This window comes from Cydia strobilella, chromosome 3, assembly GCF_947568885.1.
Source record: "Cydia strobilella chromosome 3, ilCydStro3.1, whole genome shotgun sequence".
Classification (NCBI taxonomy): Eukaryota; Metazoa; Arthropoda; class Insecta; order Lepidoptera; family Tortricidae; genus Cydia; species Cydia strobilella.
The window spans coordinates 19,113,831-19,136,789 of record NC_086043.1 but is presented as its reverse complement, the minus strand read 5'-3'; the positions used below and the strand labels follow the sequence as shown (position 1 = coordinate 19,136,789).

Here is a 22,959-nt window from a genome sequence, read left to right as displayed (position 1 = left end):
ATGTCAAGTAATAGCTACATTGCCAAAAAGTTAGAAAAGTAATAATTAATTAAAACATCTTGCTGGTAAAAGTCAAGTTGATATTTTTTCATCTCTGTCTGAAAAGATAATAAATAAATAATGAAAAGAAGTAACGAGTAATAAAAAATTAAAAAACGTTTCAAACGTTAAATCCAAAAGAACAATGTTTGATTATTGTATAAGACGATTAAGACGTCAGTCACTTATCATCATAAGTTGAATGCTATTAAAAATCTGATATTTATAAAAACGTTTTGTACTAATTTTAAGCATAATTTTGTAAAAGGCTTTAATTTATTTAAGGTGTAGATAGAAATTGCAAATATAGGTACTTTATGATTTCGTTTAGAATTGTTTTATTAAAAACGTTAACATATAGGTATAAATGCGAAAATATCTATTTAGTAGATACGTTCTTAACAATTATCTACGTACATATTAACATATATTTGTCCTTAAAGTTCGTGTCCAATTTCATAAGCATTAAATAACTTAGAATACTGATTATATTAGTTCATCAAATAACAATTGATCATGAAACTAGACACGATAGTGATTACAAAATTAAAGCTTAAACCCTAGTGAATGCAATCTGGTTTCCTTACTTTCTAAATCAATTTAAATTTAGAGCTTTCAATAAGTTTTCTTTTCACGAAACATTTTACTCTTGTAGCCAACAAGGTGCTTTTGAATTTTCACTTTCATTGTAAACTGGACCGATATCTTTCTTTCCTGCTTTTGTTACCTCCCTTTTGCACCAAGTACCATCTACCACATATGCCTAGGGTAGGGTATTCATTCTACTCATTATCTGGACAGTTTTTCTGATCGGTTCTGATGAAGTAAGCGCGACTGATGTTGTTCTTGTCCAGAACAGTGTAGGCCTTTTCGAGGACTGACAACTCTGGGTTTCTTGATCTGGTGAGGATCCAAGCGTTACCTGTAACATTTATCATGCACAACGTTAATTACACACTTAATATTGTTCCTGGTAATAAAATATGCAGTACCAGATGTATTTTACGGTAGATTAAAAAATGTATAATAATTGCCTGGCATTTAATGTAACAAAGGGCAGAATGAGAAATTATACACAGTTTGCATTATCAAGCATAATAATTTTCCGAGACATAATCGTAGTATCAGGTAATAAACAAAAAACTGAAACGTGTAGAAGACTAAATGATACTGCAATCTGAAACGACCACTTACGTTGACCACAGGTACCACCCAGGTACACAGGTACACAAATAGGGTGATGTAAGAAATGAAGAATAGCAGATGGAGAGCTCGCCGCCCGGATCTAGTAATAAGGATAATCTAGCAGACTAACTAGAGTAGTTTCGATCGTCTCATTATCATAAACTATTTTCAGGGGGGTCTCTTAGTCTAAAAGGGAGCTTGCCTTTATCGGACCAGAGAAATATGCTGTTCTTCCAAACTTGATGAGGTAATAAACAAAAATCTTACGTGTGTGGAAGACTTCAAAGTCATTGCAGCCCCATACTACGGCGTAGTTGTCACAATCCACGACCTAGTAGGGAGCTGAGAACACGAACGGCAACGAAAGGAACCACACCGACAGCTACCCTTCGTTGGACTAGAAACATATGCTGTTCTGCAAAAATTTATGAGGTAATAAGCAAAAATCTTACGTGTGTGGAACACTCCGAAGTCATTGCAGCCCCAAACGATGGCGTAGTTGTCATAGTCCGAGTCCACCACCCAGTAGGGAGCTGAGAACGCGAAGGGAAGCGAGGGGAACCGGACCGACAGCTTGCCTTCATCGGAGCGGGACACTTGGTGAGCCTCGCCTTGGATCTCCGACATTATGCCCGTCCTGGAAACGGGTTAAAAGGTTAATTTCGTTTTGGTATAAATATTCGAATTCTAGAGCTCTCTAGATCGCTGCGCTGCACATCGTACCACTTAATGCATGCGAGCAGTTAGCGATAGTCGTGTAGGATAACTAATAATGATCTTGTAATACTAGTAGGAAGACTTATAATGATTATGCTGCTTTGTAAACTGTTAATTTATAATTTCCAGTCGATCCAGTTTATACATCTTAGAATGTTACAAAATGTTGTTTGATAAGCACCGTGGTTCAAAAATAAGTGCATTCCCGTTGGGATTATACTGAGCAACTTTTACTATGGGACCAAACACGAAATCGCGAAAGAAAAAAAATTTACCCTCCCATATATAGAAAATGAACCAGTCAAAATGTATGAAACAGCCAAATTTTCTTCGCGATTTCGTGGTTGGTCCCATAGTAAAAGTTGCTCAGTATAATCTCAAAACCTCCCCCGCCAACGGCAATGCACTTATTTTTTAGCCACCCTGTATAAATATTATGTAGGTTAACTTGAATTTTTTTGAAATAAATATAAAAATTGTATATAAGTATTCTTAAAACTTACCATGATTCTATTTGTCGATTGAAGGAAAGCGTATAGTGATAATATGTACAAAAGTAAAATTTGCTTAAAAATAATTTATTCTTAATTAAGGCTATATCACATTTGTTTTTTACAGCATGATTAAAACAGTCGTTACTTTCTCGCAAGGATATATGTAAGAGTGACAAATGCCTTATCAGCATGTTTAGACGTAACAAGCCGCCTGTAATATCTGGTGATGGTGGGTAGGTATTATCAGGTGGTAAAAGTAAGATACATACAGTTAAAACATATTCTACCTATAGATAAAGCAAGAAAGGGATGACTGTTTTATCTTGTCGTTGTCGCGCGATAAACGACGCGACTGTCATAGGTAACTAATTTAGAGATGAGTGAGGTTGACGTTGACGTCAGAGGGCGGAAGGGGTAGACAGTAGGGCCAGTAGAACGCCAAACCGGAGAGGGGTTCTGCAATATACAAAATACAGAAGAAAAAAAACAAGAATTACAAAGTACACTTCAGTCCAAATTATTCTTAGTAAGTTTATGGCTTTAGTCATTACAGTTTGGTACTACCAGATTTGTTAGTAGTCGTTAGTAGCTTTGAAAAATACGGTGAAGAAAAAATAACACAAGCAAGCTAAATAGTACAGCTATAGGTAGTTGCCATGTCAGTAAAATTTTCACTCAAATTTCACCGAGATGACAATTGTCACACACAGGATACAGGATAGATAAAGGAGTCTTCCTCCTTTATTTCGATGATACTTTTAATTAAAAAGATTTTATGCTTTTCTTTTTTTAGGGTTCCGTACCTTAAAAGGAAAAAACGCAACTCTTATAGGATCACACGTGCGTCTGTCTGTCTGTCTGTCTGTCTGTCCGTCTGTCACAGCCTATTTTCTCCGTAACTACTGGACCAATTAAGTTGAAACTTGGTATACGTATGCAAGTTTATGACCCAAAGACGGACATGTAACGTAAACAAATGTATTTTAAACACGGGGGAAACTTTAGGGGGGTAAATGAGAAAATTAAAACATAGTTTTTCAAACTATATCGTGTTACATATAAAATGAAAGCGCTCATTATGAGAATCTCAAATTTTTTTTTTTATAATTTTAAGATAAACATTTTAGAAGTTATTTAATCATTTTACGGTTTAGACTCATTTGTTTTAGTCACTTGTTTGTTGTATGATTTAATGTTAGTATGTCTCACAACAGTTTAAATTCGATTAGAAGTTATTCAAGAAAATAGGCAAAAAATGACCATTCCCCCCCTTTATCTCCGAACTACTGGGTCTAAAATTTTGAAAAAAATACACAATATAGATCTTTACCTATAGATCACAGGAAAACCCATTAGAAATGTGCAGTCAAGCGTGAGTCGCACTTAATTACTTAGTTTTTGATCCGACCCCTACGTGTTTTTTAAAGACATTTTACTCACGTTTCACATAAAATATACATTGTTTAAATTGTGTAATGTACGGAACCCTTGGAACGCGAGTCCGACTCGCACTTGGCCGGTTTTTTTTGTATTGTCTTTTTGCCCTGTGTATGTGTGCTTTATGGAATTATCGACTTCTTTCTTTTCCAATAAAAAGACTACGTAAATAGTGGATAGTTTATCGTCAATTGTTCTAGAAGTTCTTGGCACATGAAACTAATTTACATTATCCAATATAACAGGTTCTCCAGGTCAGTCTAGGTCCAGATCAAGCCAGAGCTATATTTTTTGGTAATGTAAGTAAATTTGTACCGAAACTTACAAGCTGCTGAGCTGTTTGTTGACGACGCCAATGACGCCGTTGTCTCTTTCGTTATAGTCGGCGGTGACGCAGCGGCCACCTAGCTGGAACACTGCGAAGTACCGCTCCGCCTCGTACCACTTGCCCAAGTACTGGAAATATGTATGGTCAAGTTGTGTAAGTGAAACATACTTATTTTTTATAATAATAGATCTTTCTTTTTATTTTGCTTGGGGCAAGAGAAACAGTATGAAGATTCCATACAAGTATATTAAATATATTATCAACGCACGTATTTGTCTCAGGGAAGTTTTGTTATTAAAATTCCATACAAGTGTTTCTCTTACCCCACCTGACCTTATAAGAGGAAATTTAAATCTGAAACCGTTCCCCGTTTGTAGTGTTATCGTAAAGTATTGTTTTGCGGCGAATCGTCGGTGGGTAGGCAAATATTGCCACGATGCTCCTGTCGGTGGAAACTAGAAACTTAGATTAAAACCGTATCTAAATACCGGCAAATGAGCACGAACTAAACCAAACAGGAAAGCTCAGTCGAAAGAAAACTTACGATAGTTTTTTTAGTTTTGCGATCCATATCCTTACCCATCCTTTTCTTCAATTCAGTTTCAGGGTACAATAAGAGTTATAGCAACTCAGCACACGATTCGATTTTTCAGGGTCGATATTTGTAATATAAAAAAAACAATCAAAGCACGATAATACAAAAATCAACAGATTTTATTTATAAAAATCTTGGCGGTACCAAAATTCGCATCGATGTCATGTCCTCTGCTATTTATAGGTTTTGCATATATTATAACGTGACTCAAGAAGATAATGTTAGAAGCCTGCATTTCTGATTAGACTCGCCTATCGCACTCCATTTTCATTATCATGCGTGACTATATTCTTGTGGTCATCAAAATGCGATTTGTGTTCAAGAATTTTGTTTATTGTGAGATCACAACAAGGGATCATTTGGTCACCATATGGCCATGGAAAGGCCTTGCGTCTAGAACATTTTAAGGCTGTTAGTTTAAGGACAAGATGACTTACCCGACTGGGGTTAAAATCGGCCATCACGCCGACGTCGGGGCACGTGCCGAGGAAGGGCACTTGTGCCTCGCACATGCGAAGCATCACGAATCCGCATAGGAACACGGCTATTTGTCTAATTATCGACATCTGAAACAAACCGTATTAATTACTGTCTTGACTCATTTTATCTTTAGTTCCGTAGCGGCAACGTTGCGTCGGGCAGCAGCAGCCAAAGTTGCTGATTGCCGCTGACTAGACGCTAGTGTAGGGGTCTTGTAATTTTTAGGGTTCCGTACCCAAAGGGTTAAAATGGGACCCTATTACTAAGACTCCACTGTCCGTCTGTCTGTCACCAGGCTGTATCTCATGAACCGTGATAGATAGACAGTTGAAATTTTCACAGTTGATGTATTTCTGTTGCCGCTAAAACAAAAAATACTAAAAAGTACGGAACCCTCGGTGGGCGAATCAGACTCGCACTAAACTAAACTGTGGTAGTACTAAACCAAAAAAATTACAAGACCCTAAAAAAGTTAGAAAATATAACCGGCCAAGTGCGAGTCGGACTCGCGTTCGAAGGGTTCCGTACATTACACAATTTAAACATTTATGTATCTTTTATGTGAAATGTCTTTAAAAAACCCGTAGGGGTCGGATCAAAAACTAAGTAATTAAGTCCGACTCACGCTTGACTGCACATTTCTAATAGGTTTTCCGGTGATCTATAGGTAAAGATCTATTTTGTGTATTTTTTTCAAAATTTTTGACCCAGTAGTTTCGGAGATAAAGGGGGAATGGTTATTTTTTGCCTATTTTCTTGAATAACTTCTAAACTATTTACTTTAAAATTATAAAAAATATATATTTGAGATTCTCACAAAGAGCTCTTTCATTTGATATGTAACACGATACAGTTTGACAAATTTTATTTTTTAATTTTTCATTTACCCAAAGCCCCCCCCCCCCCAAAGGGCCCCAAAAGTGGCCCCCGTGTTTAAAATTAATATGTTTACGTTACATGCCCATCTTTGGGTCACAAACTTACATATGTGTACAAAATTCAACTTAATTGGTCCAGTAGTTTCGGAGAAAATAGGCTGTGACAGACGGACAGGCAGACAGACGGACAGACAGACACACAGACGCACGAGTGATCCTATAAGGGTTCCGTTTTTTCCTTTTGAGGTACGGAACCCTAAAAACGTGCCTCTTTGTTTGACGTCCAAAACAGATGGCGCTGTACTGCGCCCTATGTTTTGCGGTCACTGAAATTGTCAAACGTCAACTTTTGACAATCAGAGTTACTGCAGAATGTATGGAGCTGTACAGCGCCATCTCGTTTACCTGTCCAATTCGAAGCACGAAATTGTCTTAGATTTTACGCATCTTACGCAATCAATGTATCTTTGGTAAATTGGTACGTTTGCCACATTATTTAGAAAAATATATATATTAAAGATTTATAAGGTATATTTAATATTATTAGAATAGTTTATTTAAATTAGGTTAGTTTATATTCTGTACCTACTTTTTTGTGGCAATAAAGCATTTTTCATTTCATTTCATTTCATTAAAAAAACTATTTATTGAATTTAAACGACGAAACGACGACGAAAGTTAGGTGCCATACCACCTAAATAAGCATCTCCTAACACTGCATTAATCTTGAAATTCAGTTTCTTTTAAAAGTGACAAGGTAAAAAAATCGAGTAGGTATAAAACATTTGTAACTTATTGCCTCTCCCAAAAATTCTTTGATATATAAAATTATCAATGCCTATATTTTACTGTTTACATATAATAACATACCATTGTTTTATTGTTTATCATTATGAGATCATTGAACAGACAACTGATAAGCAACACACCACACCTTGTGGTTTCACCTACATATTTATTGTATTAGAATATAATAGAATAAAATTACGGACAAGTGTCCTTATCCACCTACTTTTAATTGAAGAAAAATAAAAATATGTAGGTAGTAGCAGTATTGGAACAAAGAACCGGACAAGTGCGAGTCGGACTCGCCCACCGAGAGTTCCGTACTTTTTAGTATTAAATACTAAAGTAATAGTTATAATAAAAAAGTACGTAGATTATTAATTCACGAATAAAATTCAATTATATTAACTTACATAGCATTTTTTTCTGTTTTATTGAACGCTCACATCATATTATTAAATAGCCATGTGACGACAAAGAACAAAAAATGTATAGGGTCCTTAACAATTAAATCTAACCATGTAATGGTAAGACACTTAGAGGTTATTTATGACCCAAACAAAACTCGCTATGTGACATATTTATGAAAAAATATTTTTTTCATATTATTAAAACTGAAATATTTTTTCATGTAATTCCTTAATGTATGTTAAAGTGCAAATACTTTTGTCACAAAAATATTGATTTATTTATGTCCAATAATTATCGAAATAAACAGTTTTTTGTGTCTCCTGTAAAGTAGGTTAAAAACACATGGCGACTTTTGTACGCGCAGCGACGATTTGTTGTTATAGCGGCAACAGAAATACATCATCTGTAAAAATTTCAGCTGTCTAGCTACCACGGTTCATGAGATACAGCCTGGTGACAGACAGACAGACAGACGGACAGTGGAGTCTTACTGTAACACTTACTGTAAGACTCCACTGTCCGTCTGTCTGTCTGTCTGTCTGTCTGTCACCAGGCTGTATCTCATGAACCGTGGTAGCTAGACAGCTGAAATTTTTACAGATGATGTAGTCTTAGTAATAGGGTCCCGTTTTTACCCTTTGGATACGGAACCCTAAAAACTGATCAGGAATACGAATGGTGTTAAATTGTATTGCGGTAAAATCGTAAAAAATTACGAAGCAAAAAAAAAAACAAAAAAAAACGTGTGTGTACTTGGTTATTTTTTCACTTCAAAACTTAATTGGAATAATGGAAGCATCCATTTAACAAGTGGTTTTCATTATTTAACAACTCAGAAAAGCTTTATAGCAATAATAGCTGCTGCTTTGTTTTCACTATAGGTCACTAACCTAACCCACTATTTAAAGGCAATTGACACCACAATGATGATAATGATATATTGTCAAGCAATCGGGTCATTAGTATTCAGTGGACACCTCTTCAGTAATGCCCGATGGAGAAAGCAGTGGCAAAACAAAAGACGCCGATGAAAGGGACCTCAAGAGTATACCTACTGCGAATACACCCGTATTGTTGGTTGTTTGCTGGTGCCATATGAGTATGACCGCATGACTAAGTATAGGTACATCTTGTCCTAGCACCTAGCACGCATAACACCCGTTACACCCAGTTTGAATTTGGAATAAGAATGGCTGTTACGGCTGTTATGCCTGGTGAGGCTATAAATCCGTTAGCACGTCCGTTGTCTGTGTTGTTGCCTGATGATATTTGACCTGACCTTAGGTAATTATATAGTGTTAAATTTTTAGGTCCATGATAACTTCGCAGCGGGGTAATGTTGAAAATCGCTAATATCTACCTACTAAACCAGAAGAGCTTCATACTTTGGCAAAGCTTGCAAAGGCATCTTGCTTACTATTGCTACAGAAAGTGTTTCTAGTTTATTAGATATTAGCAATATATTAAAAACTAGCTTTTGCCCGCGACTTCGTCTGCGTGGACTTAATAACCGCAGCTAGAGTAAGAATAGCGCCTGGATAAAGTCTAATGGCAATCACTCAATATCAGCATATGCTTAATCGGTTACACAAATTATCAGGCAATTCATTACTTATCTCAATTCCACCCCGCTTTTGACCCTCTTAAGGGATGATTTTCGGGATAAAAACTATCCTATGCCAAATTTCAACGAAATCGGTTCACAGACAGATAGACAGACATACTTTCGCATTTATAATATTAGTATTGATTGATTGATTAGTATGGATTAGCCAGCTTTTAAAGTTATCCAAACATATTCTGTCGTACTAGGTATCATAGAATAAGGACCACCATTTGTGATGTTAGTTTCTGCGGTGACAAGTGACATACTTACTTGTTGGGTAGTTTAGCCAAAAAAAAGTTAGTCTTTTTTGGAATCCCACTTAAATATTAACGAATTCAGTGTGTTTGAAGAGCGCAATATTTATTATATCCAGTACATATCTAAACCAAACTATCTCTCTTTTACACAACCAGGTAATATTTGGTACCTATTACTATAAGTGCTACTTATATCTTCCAACTAAAGCAGAATGCACATTGTAGCATTGGCAATGGAAACTGCATGCACTTGCTACACATAATATCGCGGAACTAGGTCGAAAGTATCCTTCCATGTAGGTTAGGTCCGTCAGAACGGTACGCCTAACGGTCCGCGCTTGAGATGCCCATATGAAAGGAGGCAGCGAGCCATAATGGTCTTATGGAACTTAACATAATAATTTTGAATGTAACAATAAGACAATGTGAATGAGGAGTGTAAAAATAGCATGGACATATTGGACATATATAACGTGAACTCACACCGACATAATTGGCCTACTTCGACAATTTATTTAGTACGTCAAATTTTTGCGGAGTTCATATTTAGACTGTGCCCCCTTCTTTAGAAATCGTGACATATACAAACTTTAATCACTGGATGGTATTTTTGTCAGATTTCGATAATTATGACAGATTGAAACTCTTGGAGAGTGTGGTACCGGTGATAATAATACATATATACATCTAATGAACTAAGCATTTTTCTGTAAACTGTCACGATTTTATGACTTACTTATAACATTATTAAGTATAAATATAAGAAAATAGTTTCTGCCCGCGATTTTGTCTGCGTGGGATGATGATGATGATTGATAAAACTATCCTATATAAGGATATAGGATAGTTTTATCAATCTTTCCCGGGCCTCAAACTATCTCCATACCAAATTTCATCTAAATCGTTTAAGTTTAAGCGTGAAGAAATAACAGACCGACAGTTACTTTCGCATTTATAATATTAGTAGGGATAGAACCCTGACGCCGTTGTTTTAGAACTTTTAGAAGCGCATTATTTTATTTGAGAAATGTCAATATGCGTAATATTTGTCAAAATGCGCGATAAAACTTGGCCGTGTAAATTTTCCTTCTTTAAACAAAAGGAAAATCCACTGTATTTGAACTGTCCGCTGTAACTCGTAGCTCGCGGTCGTCAGCATTCGCATTCGCCCACTTCCTTCGCCATTGAGACTGGTCGTGTGCTGCAGGGCTGCATTTACCTTACTTGTATATGACCTTTTAGGATAGCCTAGATGTTGGTGATTGGTGAATTACTGCTATCATGCAGTAGACTAATGTTGATAAATGATTAAGTCTAGGGCAGAATCGGGAATTTAATAACCATTAGCTAGCAATTGGAATCTAGATATATTTTACACTTTTGTCGAGTACTTTAGTTTTTCCCGTTTGACTTTTGGCTGGAACCTCGGTCGCGCACTACTGGTGAAACACAAGGGCCTACCGTGAAAATCGAAAATGTCGTTATCACTCTTGCATATTTGAGCGATAGAGAGGCAGATAAGGAAATTTCGATTTTCGCGGTAGGCTCTTTGCGTCGAAACGTCGGAACTAAAAGTGAACCAATTATTTTACAAATAAAATATATTCAGTCGACATACAAAAAAAACCGGCCAAGTGCGAGTCGGACTCGCGCACCGAGGGTTCCGTACTTTTTAGTATTTGTTGTTATAGCGGCAACATAAATACATCATCTGTAAAAATATCAACTGTCTAGCTATCACGGTTCATGAGATACAGCCTGGTGACAGACAGACAGACGGACAGCGGAGTCTTAGTAATAGGGTCCCTTTTTTACCCTTTGGGTACGGAACCCTAAAAACTGCTCGCTGCAGGTTTTACCTTTGTTTTTTGCTTCTGTTGTACATAATAATGGGTGGTATTTATGTATCATGAAAAGCAACATTGAAGGTCAGTTGAGTATGCGCGAAATGATATTATCAGATTAGTTCGAGGTTCACTTCCTAAACTTTTATACAGCATGTATTTTAATACAACCCAAATTTAATATTAGAGGCGTAGGTTTCAGAGCCATAATAGTACAGTTCGATGCTAGTGCGGAAAGTATGTCATTACTTCACGAGTACCGAGATATCTAGCAAGACTCGGGACGAGTAAAGAATGACATTTCCGCACGTGTATCGAACGACGTTTTTTAATACAGTTGCGAAAAAATAAGAAAAGCAACAAGTAAGGAACGGAATTCGAAACTTTTATATTATTAATTCTGTGACATCATTGACATTGACATTATGAAGAAGTGTTTTTCTAGCTTTTATTCGACTAGAATTGATTTTGTTATTATTACTGAACCCACTTCAATGAAAGTTTTTTCTTGAAATGCATGTTCTATAAGACAGAAACAATTGTAAAATATTAAAACATTGTACTATTATTACCTAAATATCGTTATTTATGATTATTTGTGTATCGCATATTTATAAAAACAATATCGAATGTTGCCTTTGGAAACTTAAAACATTCTTGAAGTAAGAAAATATGCCTCTTTGACAGGCGTTCCGTTCCATTCAGACAACTTATTAAGAACGGTTTTTCAACATTAAAAAATAAACGTGTTATAATACTTATAATGATGAAGAGGTAAGTAATAAAATATGAAATATTCATATTTTTCGTATTCTTACATTAACAGTAGGTTTTTATGTTCATTACGACGTTTAAATGAAACTAATATTAACACTCATCAATAAGTAGTCATGAATTGGAACAAGTAAAAATTTAAAAAAATTGGAAAAGTAAAAAGCACTAGTTCTCGAAAACCAACTTTCCGCACGCTAAACAGCTACGAAAAGTAGCACTTTTTGAGCAACTGTATTAAAAAATATGTTTAAATTCAGCCTTAAATAACAGAGTGCAATTCATATTTGAAATTTTTTCGAGAGTCATCACTTGTGAAGTTGTGACGTCGCGTTAGTAAGTGTGACGTTTTGAATTAAAAAAAAAGATTAATTGCGTGCTTATTTATTTTATAAAGAAAAATAAGTCGTTCTTCTTTAATAAAACACATGGAAATTGGTTCATTACATCCTATGAATACTGTATTGTTAAAATCACCATATCTTCCTTATAGATAATTTATTTTAGAATTGTAGGTATTACTCGTAGACAAAAGTAATCAAAACTGGTTCTGTCTGTCATCATTAATTTTATCTTTCTAATTAACATTTTATTTGCATACGTATCTGTTTATTTCGTGACGAATATTGGAATATATATATATATATATATATCTGTTTCTGAGCAGGAGGACGACCGTACCGGCCGTACCGGCTATGCTTCTACATATCCCTTATTTTCATTGATTTAATTTAGAAGTCAAACGTCGATTTTAATGGGTGTTAGTAATTAAGCATTATTGAATATTTTGTTTGTTGTTTTAAGTACGAAGGTATTAGGAAATAAAGTTTGATATTAGCATTGCCGATTTTAGGATACAGTCTGTTGTTTCCGCAGAAACTCTGAACTCACAATGTATAATTTTGTTTTCTTTCTCAATCTTATAATCAGAAGGCTTATGCACGTTGGTTAGGTTTAGTATGCAGATCTTTTGCTTTTACTGTGTTAAAATCCCCATGAGAACAGAGAACCTTTCTCTCCCAGAAGTCCTGGATTACAACAGGCAGTAGTTGGGTTACTCTAAATATGAGTAGGGTGAATTTCGCTCATGTTTGTAACCCTACCTAATTATTTTTACTAACCCTATATACCATACGCACCCATAGGGGCTATTGGCAAATGATGAGTGCAGGTCACAAACCGGAGGTTTTGGTTTGAGTGAATGAGTTTCTCGTCCCTTGTGAAATTATCATGAATGAATGTAAAAGCCCTAACCATGATAAGGCAGCGTGGGTGCTGTGGTGTAGGGTATAGCCCTCTTGTAAGAAGAGGCCTGTGCCCTGCAGTGAGTACCTTACCTTAGTATGTTTTCCTAATGACTATGACTACCTACTTACTTACAGAAACACTACTGCAGGAACTATTAGAGGTGCGCTTAGTTTAATTCACTAATAGGAACATTTGTATACTTAACACATATTTTATGATGTGAACAATTTGAAATATTACATATTAGCTATATTATAAATATTATAATACAAATTAAAAAAAAAATTTGGTAAACAAATTTGCCGGCTTTTTTTAAACTAAGAATAATTGTCTTACCTTTTAATCCCGTTACTAATCACAGATAAACTTAAATACAATAAGTTCAATCGTTCATCGATTGACACTTGTAAACTCGATTGCTAGAACGCGGAAGTGAGCACGGTTGTCCTTCTCACCCGCCTGACCAAGACTGACTAAGATCAACACTAAAATGGTGTTAGCTTGCGCTCTGCTTCGCTTCACTGTTGCAGTCGAATGTTCAAGAAAACCAGATAATCTGTCACTATGAGATCCGTATAATCATACTTAATGGGAGAGCGCACTTATGGTGGACCACTCGGGAATTAGACTTGCCATGGGCACGGTGGGAAACTGGAAAACTGCTTAGGCCCGTTACTTGATTCACAAAACATTCTGTCTGAGCTTGGCAGTTCTTGTAATAAACTTGACCTAGAAATGTATGTGCATTATGCGGTATCGCAGGTCACGCTTGTGCCTTACCTGAATTTATGCGCTTGGTGAATGTTGTGGAAAATAGGCCAGATTTTTATGCCCCAAGTCAATGCCTCCTTGAGTTTCTGATGATGGGTGTGACTGTGATTGATCAGTGCTTTTTGTGTAGTGGTCAGGTGTTTTTTGGATCATACTTTTCGTTCTAGTCGGAACATAGTAATGCTCCCATACTGACCTCCCACGTGCTTGGATTTACTTACTCGAGGAAAATTGTTTGGAAACGTTTGCTTAGGATTTTGCCAGTTAGTTGTATAACTGGCTGGCTGGACTGTTTTAGAACTTTACTATTGATTATAGTACCTATAACTTTGCCTCGATTATATTGCGTTTAGATAACTGGTTAGACAAGGCCTTTCCACTTACTAGGATCCCGACCTTTCGGTTCATTGACTCTAAAAAAAGGCATAAAACTCATGCACGTTCATACTTCTGGTGTATTTTTATTCAGGTGCTTCTTGTTTCGTCAGAATTTTGACACATGTGAAAGAACTCTCAAACCTAAATTTCAGAATAAATATTTGAACTGAACTTCTTTCTTCGTAATGTTTCTTCTTTTTAGTTTCAAATGATTCACTAAGATCCTTTATTAATTCACTTCTTTTACTAGTTTCCATTTAGATGCCAATCTAGTTCTAACGTGGTCTCTAGCCAACTGCCTATTTTTCCGGTTATGATGACATTTAAAATGTTTACAGACAGCTGGTCAGTTCCTCCTGTGTTAATTGACTGCTGCAAGGCCGTAGATGGTCACGCATGACATAACCGACTGGTCTAATGTTATGGATTATTTACAATGTTATGTGTCTGGTATGACGTAGTCGTTATCATTTTATTTCTGTCTCATTACTATACACGTTGGAAAAAAATTATGGGCCCTGGAGGGAAACTGCCTTAAAACCTTAAGTTAGCTCATTTTACTTAAAGGAAACATTATTTTATTTTTAAGAACAAACACAAAACTGCATTCAAAGATTTTTTTTAATTCGCTTGTCTTGCCCGGGATTCGAATAAATAAACGCTATTTTATTATACTAGTCGATACAGTTTCTCCAAGAAACATTAGGTCTTACACTCGTCTGTCGTACAAAATATTCATAACATCGAGTATTTAGTACTCAAGAATTTTTTTTGACAAGCGAAATTTAAGAAAAAAAATCTGAATGCAGTTTTGTCGGTTTTTAAAAATAAAAAAATGTTTCCTTTAAGTAAAATGAGCTAACTCAAGGTTTTAAGGCACTTTCCCTCCAAGGCCCATTAATTTTTTCCACCCTGTATATACTATTAAATTAACTCATTACTATTAACGTTTATAACAGTGAGCAAGTTTATTACTGATGTGTCTTTTATTAGTTTTATTACCTACTGATATTTTGTTTTTTTTTTTTTTGTTTTATCTTTGGACCGGTCTATTGGATCAACTCCAGGGTTGTCACATGCGAGTTGCGGACCCGTTATTGTTTTTTTTTTATGGGCACTAGCACTAGCTCGTAACCAAATGTGGTAGGTATGCAACGCATTGATGAGATTGAATTTAAATCATATATGTATACCAAAGATAGATATAAATGTATACAGATTTTACCTGAATTCACTCCGTATTGTTCTTTATTATGGCGTAGAGCGCTATCTAGAATCGAACGCGTGAACTTAGTAGCGTAGCGACTGTAGCGAGCGATTGGGCGAGTCGGCGCAGCGGTCTTTTTGCTAGTACCGGAACAATCGGGTAGGGGGCGCCACCATCGACACTCATAAAACATTTAAACTTTTGCTAAATAAAAATAATAACACTATTAATAAAACGAGATGTTGAAAAAGTTAAAAAAAAAAAAATATTAAAATTGTTATGATATGAAAGTATTTTAAATGTATTGATCCGGGGTTTGAATACACGACCATACAGTATCATACGTTTCTAAAATTCGTCAACTCATTCGACTGGGAGCGTGGCGTCTCCTGTAATCCGGCTACTCGGAGGTCGGGGACGGAGGATGGTTTGAGGTCGGGAGTCCTGGTGCTGAGTGGCCCATGTTGACTGGACGTCCACACTAAGCCTGGTATTAATATGGACCTCCCGGAGGAGTCTGGGAGGTGCAGGTTAACTAAGGAGGGGCGAACCGGGCCAGGGGGGAAACCCAGCAGCCAAAAGTCCCCGTATCGGGCAGTAGTGGGATAGCGGCCGGGAGTGGGTGCTCAGTAACAGCCCGACCAATATAACCAGACCCGTTCCTTTTGCCCTTTTTTACAACTAAATCTTTAAAACAGTACTTTAAGGATTTGCATCTAAGGTACATTTTTGCTGACAATAAATGCGCTCAGGAACATCATGCTGACCAATCTAACCAGACCCGCCCGTTCGTTTAGATATTTTATACTTCAACTTAACCTTTAAAACAAAACCTTGAGCATATGCTAATAAGGTACATTTTCGCTTGCCTACAAACGTTCAGTACCACAACTACTAATGTTACTGAAACAGAACTTTATATGTATGAGATTAAGGTAATTTTCCTTGGTAGACGCTTTCAACTAACATCATTATCATAGAGTAATAAAATTCCTTTTGGCATGACGTATTCTACTGATATGATTATTTTTTACTATTAAACTGTGGCAGATAATTATGAACGCGTTGTTTCGTCCGCTACTATTGATGCTGACTGAACAAAAAAATCAAAAGAATCAGCAAGAAATGACAACTAAGTATTAGGCTATAAGGGATGACACGCTAGACCAGTCCGGGGCCGGGCCGGAGCTACCGGCGCATCGTTTTCTACGGAAAGCACCACGTGATCAGCCTCGTCATAAAAAATGACATATCGGACGCCTCGGCCCGGGCACGGCCCGGTCTAGCGTGTCATCCTTAATTCGGAAATAAGGCTAAATAAAACAACCTAGTTATATTTTATTTTTATTTTAGCGTTGACTTCCAAAATCCCTTATTACAATTTTAATGACTATGTTGTTAACTAACTGATTCACAGTTCAGCGATCTAACAAACCATGATTCTAAGACACAGCCCTCGCTCAAGGAATTACAACCAGAAAAAACAATTCTTGAGAAAAATCTACACCGATTGCTTCTCTTAACATATATGATACCAAAATGCTAATTAGCAAGATTAACATCAAGTCTTATTTGAGTAAAACAAAAGATTTTAAGAGAAACAACCGAATTGTTTATCTGCTGTTTCAGCACAGGACTGGCCGGTCAGAAATTCAGAATTACACTCTCCCTGGTTTTATGACTTATTTGGTACAGTAGCCCATAATTCCTGTTACTACTAAGCCTCACACGCATCTATCACTATGTTTAGAACATTAAAGGAAACGATTTATTGGGGGAGCTTTTCTCCTTTCTTTTCGAGGATTTCAGGGATTTCGGGCTTCAGGTCTTTCAGTGGCTCTCCGAGTTTCAGGTCTGGCTTCTCCGATAATTCGGACAGGATCAGTTCTGGGACTTGCAGTGGTTTCTTTTCTTCTTCTAACTTTGCTGGAATTATTTGTTTTTCTTTCGGGGCATCTAGTTTTACTTCGGGGTCCACCTTTTTCTGTTGAGCAGAAAAAAAATAAGGTACTGATTTAAAATTATAAATTATGAGGTGTTTAATATTTGCTTTTATGTTGTTACAGTTCACTAATGTAACAATTACAACAGGGGTAGGTACGTATTACTTATAAGAGTTATAAGTTAAGCAGCAAACCAATAAAAATTAAGGAGCGTTGTATTAGTCATCGACCCATTATGCTCAATTTTTGTTCAGACACAGTATAAGTTATAAACACTCCTAACAGGCATTAAATAAATCTTAACTTACCTCAACAATATGCTCAATCTTCTCCGCCACCTCGGGCACGTTCTTGGCAACAACATCCACAACAGCAGACTTCGCTGCAATGGGGTCAGCGGCCGGGTCAGGAAAGACATTGCAGTCAGCCTGGTTGGTCTTCACGAAGAAAGCCCGGGAAATCTTGAAACGGTCCAGTACGCCGTACGCGCTCTGCATGATTTGCATGTTGGCGAGGCGGTCGCGGGTCAGCACCCACGCGTTTTCTGGATGAAGGCAAGTTCACTTAAGAGAGTTGAAGTGAGGCTTCGGTGTTTGTACATTTGCGAGGTGGTTCTTAGAAACATTAACGGTTTACAGAAAACTATTCAATTATTCTTAATTATGTAGTCATGGCAGAGGAGTTGTCGTCATGGAGGTCGTTCACGACATTTCGCGTTTTTTTTGCTATCACATTTTATATATAAAGCGGAAGTATTAATAGACTGAATTAGTCGCATACCTGTCTTAATTATTGGTAAATATTTGACTATTAGTCGTTAATAGAATCAGTTCAGACTTAGTTTCCATTCTAAACGGATAACAATAAAAACAAACTGTTCTCTCGCATAATTTAGATCGAATATCGCTCAACACGTTTCGATATGTTAATAGGAACGTCAACAGGAGCACTTCACGGGGATTTTAGTACATAGTCTAAAAGTCTCGCTGTTGCAGAAATATATATATAGTTTTCATAAACTGTTAATGTTTAAGAATATCCACCTCTATAACGTGCCAGAAATTGGAGGATGATACCCCGCTGCTCAGCCGCAACTCCTGATACATTGAGTTCTGTTGCGTTGTTGTTTGAACCTAAGTAATAAAGGTACCTATTATTTAGATTGTCAATTAAGACATTAACTTGTAATAGGTACAAGCTGGAGGCAAATGTGTTTATCACGTAAAATACTTATAAACTTTCAGAGAGCTAGGGGTATCATTATCAATAATTCTGTTCCAATGATGTTGTGGGTCATATTGATGATGAAAATATTGACTCGTATGCATCACTTCTTCAAGCAGTTAACAGCAGCACCTACGCGATATAGTTTCTGAAAGTACCTATTTATTGTAAAATTATAATATCTATAAATAATTTTGTTACAGATTTACTCGAATGCAAAAGGCGATGCCAATGCAAGGCCGTTGTTGTGGTTAGTGCTAAGTAAAGTACCTATGCTTAATTGAATGTCGATATCGAACTTTTCTTGCATAGCCTGATCTGATGAACACCTCGACCACGTCTTCCTACTTACGCGTATGCACGGGCCCGATGCCACTGCAAGACCACATGACAGCGTAGTTGTCGTAGTCGGTGTCCAAGATGCTGAACTCGTTGTCGTAGGGCACGGGCAGCGAGGAGTATTTCACGATGATGCGGCCTTCGCCCTCACGCCCGATCACTTGTAAGTGCCCGTCCATCACGCGCTTCATTCCCGTGCTGGTTACAATAGAAAAGAAAAAATAAATTCAGCTCACCCCTCCCAGCTCCATAAATTCCCCCCTAAAATAAGAAATAAACGGTTTTTGACTTACTTACAGTATTAGTGGCGGTAATTGCAGTAGCTATACCAAATGTTAGCTATGTACGTCATACGGTCTGGGAGAAAATCGCATTTACTTAACCGTTTTGCAAGACCAAAGAAATTCCATAAGTGGGACGTATAAAATATTTTAAAGAAAAAAATTGGATTTAACTGTCTCGAAATTGTATGACATCAGAATTACTCTAATCAAGTGTCAAGACTCCGCTAAGAAGTTTTGACCCCTTACCTAGAGGAATTTTATCCTATTAAATTATTTTAAACCGAGTCACTCACGTATTATTAAGTCGAATAGCTCGACATGTTTCGGTCCAATTAACCCGGTAAGTGACCCGGTTTAAAATAATCTAATATGTTTGAGTCTCACGGGAGTTTTATAGTTGAATTTTATCCTAACTCAAAATTGATCCATTGCAGTTTAAGTAGGTATATGGAATCTAGACAACCTGTTACCTCTGTACTGTAATATACTTACAGTGAGTTAGTGATCTCGTTGGACACCAGGATCCTGCCCTCCGGAGTCTGCTCATACTTGGTGGTGACGCAGCGGCTGCCCAACTCGCTGACTGTGAAGTAACGCTCCGCTTCGTACCAGGTGCCCAGGAATCGGTTCATGTTGAAGTTGGCCATGGGCTGTAGGATGAAATTCAGGGTTTAGGGGGATTCATGATAGGGTTGGTACAACAACCTTTTTAAAGATGCAGCGCTGTTAGTGCCACTTTTCAAGCAATATTGCCTTAAATTAAGCTTGTCTTTATTATATTCATAAATTAAGATGAATGGAAAAATTAAAAACAGAAAAACTCATGAAATAAAACTGTTCATCGTTTGTGTTGGTCGGTTATTGGATAGCTCAATTTAATTTAATTTAAGGCTGGTTATAGCCGGGCGACTTGAAACAGTCTTATCTTAAGACTGATTTAATATCGCTATGATGTCTCCATACGCATTGGCATGCATTTCTAATGTCTTCATTTCCGTGATAGAATCGCGTGGATACGGTAAGGACTAAATAATAATTTAAATGGCAGCTAATTTCAGGGTCCTTTTGAGTATTCTGGGATAAAATTAAAATTTCAGCGGACGCAATTCAGTTGCTTACTTGACATACGAGTTATAAAACATCTTCGTTTTTTTTAGGTATTTAATTATAGCACAAGTTTTGCTAATACCTCCGTGAGACCAAGAAACAGGTATTTTATTTTTGATTTTAGAACTCAGTTATTCTATGGAAGTTCAAAATTGATTTGTTCAACAATTTGTAAGCATGGTCTCAGGAGGATTAGTTAGAATTGTGGACAATTCAGTCACCCTTAGATCTGCCCAAAACAGACAAATAGATACTAATCCCAAATTTCAGCAGTTCTGTTTACATTTTTAAGGAAGATAATATTTTTTTGAAACTTTGTCAAATCTATCTACTAGTGGTGAACCGCCATACTTTGCCGGTACCCGCTCTTGCATCGACGATCTATTGAAAAATCGAAAGTGCAAGAAATTGAAACCTCACCTCGGTGCAGTGACCGAGGACCGGTCGGTGTCTGTGGCCAGTGCTCCGCGCATTATATAAGCACGGTAACGATGAGTCAAGGTTGAGAAGGTTTATGTTGGGATCAAGACGGTGAAGCGTTTATTAGGCGGGCGGCGTTTTGGAAGCTTTAGACTGGACTGGATTTCCGTGATTCCGAAAAGTTTAACTTAATGATACCTGAATTACCTGTGTAGGGTAAAATAATCAAAATGTTTTCAAGACTATTTCGATTCAAATGTAAGTGTAGAAGAGTTAAGAGAGGCACGGAAACTTAATATGAAAAACATAATTTACTTAATGCCATAGCAACCAGACTTGCAAACATTAAATGCTCATGGATGATCATTTTCGACCTATAAGGTCGTAACTAATAAATAAATAGGAGAGGAATGTCTAACGTTTATGTCAGAGTAGGTATGTAAGTAATTTACTTATCATCAGCTTATTCTTAATTGCGAGCTTGTCTAGTCAAAAAAAATGTTTAGAAAGACTTAAACGCATTAGATAGGAGATGCAAAAGCGATACTCGCAAGACATTTTGAATTCGAAACTATGCCGTTTGGATTGCCAACTTCGCCAAATAAAAGGACAACAGCATTAGATTTGGAGTACACGTTGGATAAAACTAAAAGGCCGGAAAAATATTCCGGCCTCACTACTCGCCCTAAGAATTTTCCGACAATTTACGGGAAATTTTCCGATGGTATTCTAGTTTACCGGCAAACCTACGTTTTACAATAAAATCACACCAATACAAAATCAAATGTACAAAACTTACTTGATAATCGGGGCACCATCCTAGTGAGGGGATCTGCGCCGAGGCAGTCGCGATCAGAGCCAGCACGCACAGCCGCCACATGATGGTTCTTTAGCAGGGAGCACGGGAATGGGCTCTGGAACTCCAGCTCCCGCTTATATACCCTCGCAGCCGGGAACCGGTCTCCAAGCACCCTTCTAAATAGAACTCCTTATCTAGTAAGCTAGGTTGATTTATTATGCCCGTTGGTACGGACGGAGAATAATGAATTTAGCAGTCCATGTTAGGTTACGTGTGTGTGTTAATAGGTTTTGCTTTGTTTGCATTTTACATGTTTGCCGAGGAGGCTAATGTGGCTGCGCCGGCGACGTCCAACGGGTACTGGTTTTAGGGTTGCAAGTGAAATTACCGGTCGTTTCAGTATCTATCAAGGTATCAAGTAAAAGATCGTTAAACTTTTTTATATAACATTTTATGTTGGCTCTAGAATAGTATACTTTAATGATGTTTATGATAATTTAGAAAATAATAATTACATAAAGGTGTAAATTTTCTTGAATTGATTACGTAGCAAATGTGACTAGGCATTATAGGGATGATTATTTACTTTTAATGTATTCTTAGAAGTGTTTTCCATGTACCTAAAGATTTTTGGAGAATTGACTCAAGGTTTTATTTTCATATATATGCTGGAATCTCTTGGGAACGTCTGTAGTATCAAGGATTATTTTCATAATTTTCTTTTGAGTTGGACCCAGCTAACTCTGCATGGCAAAGACAAAGCAATGACAAAGTGTGGCAATGTCATCACTAACGTCATATTTCTATGATAATATGCCATTTATAAGGACACTCCCTCATTTTGTTCTGTTCTAGTTCAGTGCAAAGTTAGCGCAAACTAACTAAAAGCCTTGTATCAAATTAACCCTCTGTCTACGAACCACTCCTATTGCACTTAAGCGCCATTATCTATATTAACAGAACCACATGTTTTGCCATGGTTTTGTTGCACCGATGGTATCTGCACACATTGAATGAAGAATAACTTGATTAGTAAAACTGGACTGGACTGAATGCCTTTCCCTGATGGGAACGATAGCGCCTGCGTGCTAGGATTCTGCGAATGCAACAACTATATTAGGAATATGGAATATCTATATACTGTGCAAAGTAATGTTTGTTTTTAAGCATCTTTACGATAAAGCATACTTGCACCATGATTAGAACTTGACTTAATTTTATTTATCAATTTTAGTTCTAGTTCTTAATATAGTTTGGCGTTATTTTGTTTCATCTACTATTTGTTTAAATTTTCCTTGAAAAAAGAGAAAATCTTCTTTTAATAGAAATAGTATTTGAATGGGTAACATCATACCTGTTATTTCCAATTTCAAAAACAAGTATTGTTTCTACTTATGTAATTGTCGGTCGA

The 22,959-nt window shown here is 36.8% G+C and overlaps 1 protein-coding gene across 1 annotated transcript; it reads right to left on the bottom strand.

The window, feature by feature from the left end:
• Nucleotides 1-806: 806 nt before the first annotated feature.
• Nucleotides 807-21,759, bottom strand: LOC134756051 (uncharacterized). The gene is made up of 8 exons (XM_063692844.1): nucleotides 21,549-21,759; nucleotides 19,715-19,872; nucleotides 18,952-19,136; nucleotides 17,684-17,919; nucleotides 5,233-5,361; nucleotides 4,198-4,328; nucleotides 1,677-1,861; nucleotides 807-961 (listed from the first exon to the last, which is right to left on the bottom strand). The coding sequence occupies exons 1-8, from the start codon at nucleotides 21,627-21,629 to the stop codon at nucleotides 822-824; spliced, it is 1,245 nt and encodes a 414-aa protein (XP_063548914.1). The 5' UTR covers nucleotides 21,630-21,759; the 3' UTR covers nucleotides 807-821.
• Nucleotides 21,760-22,959: the final 1,200 nt, after the last annotated feature.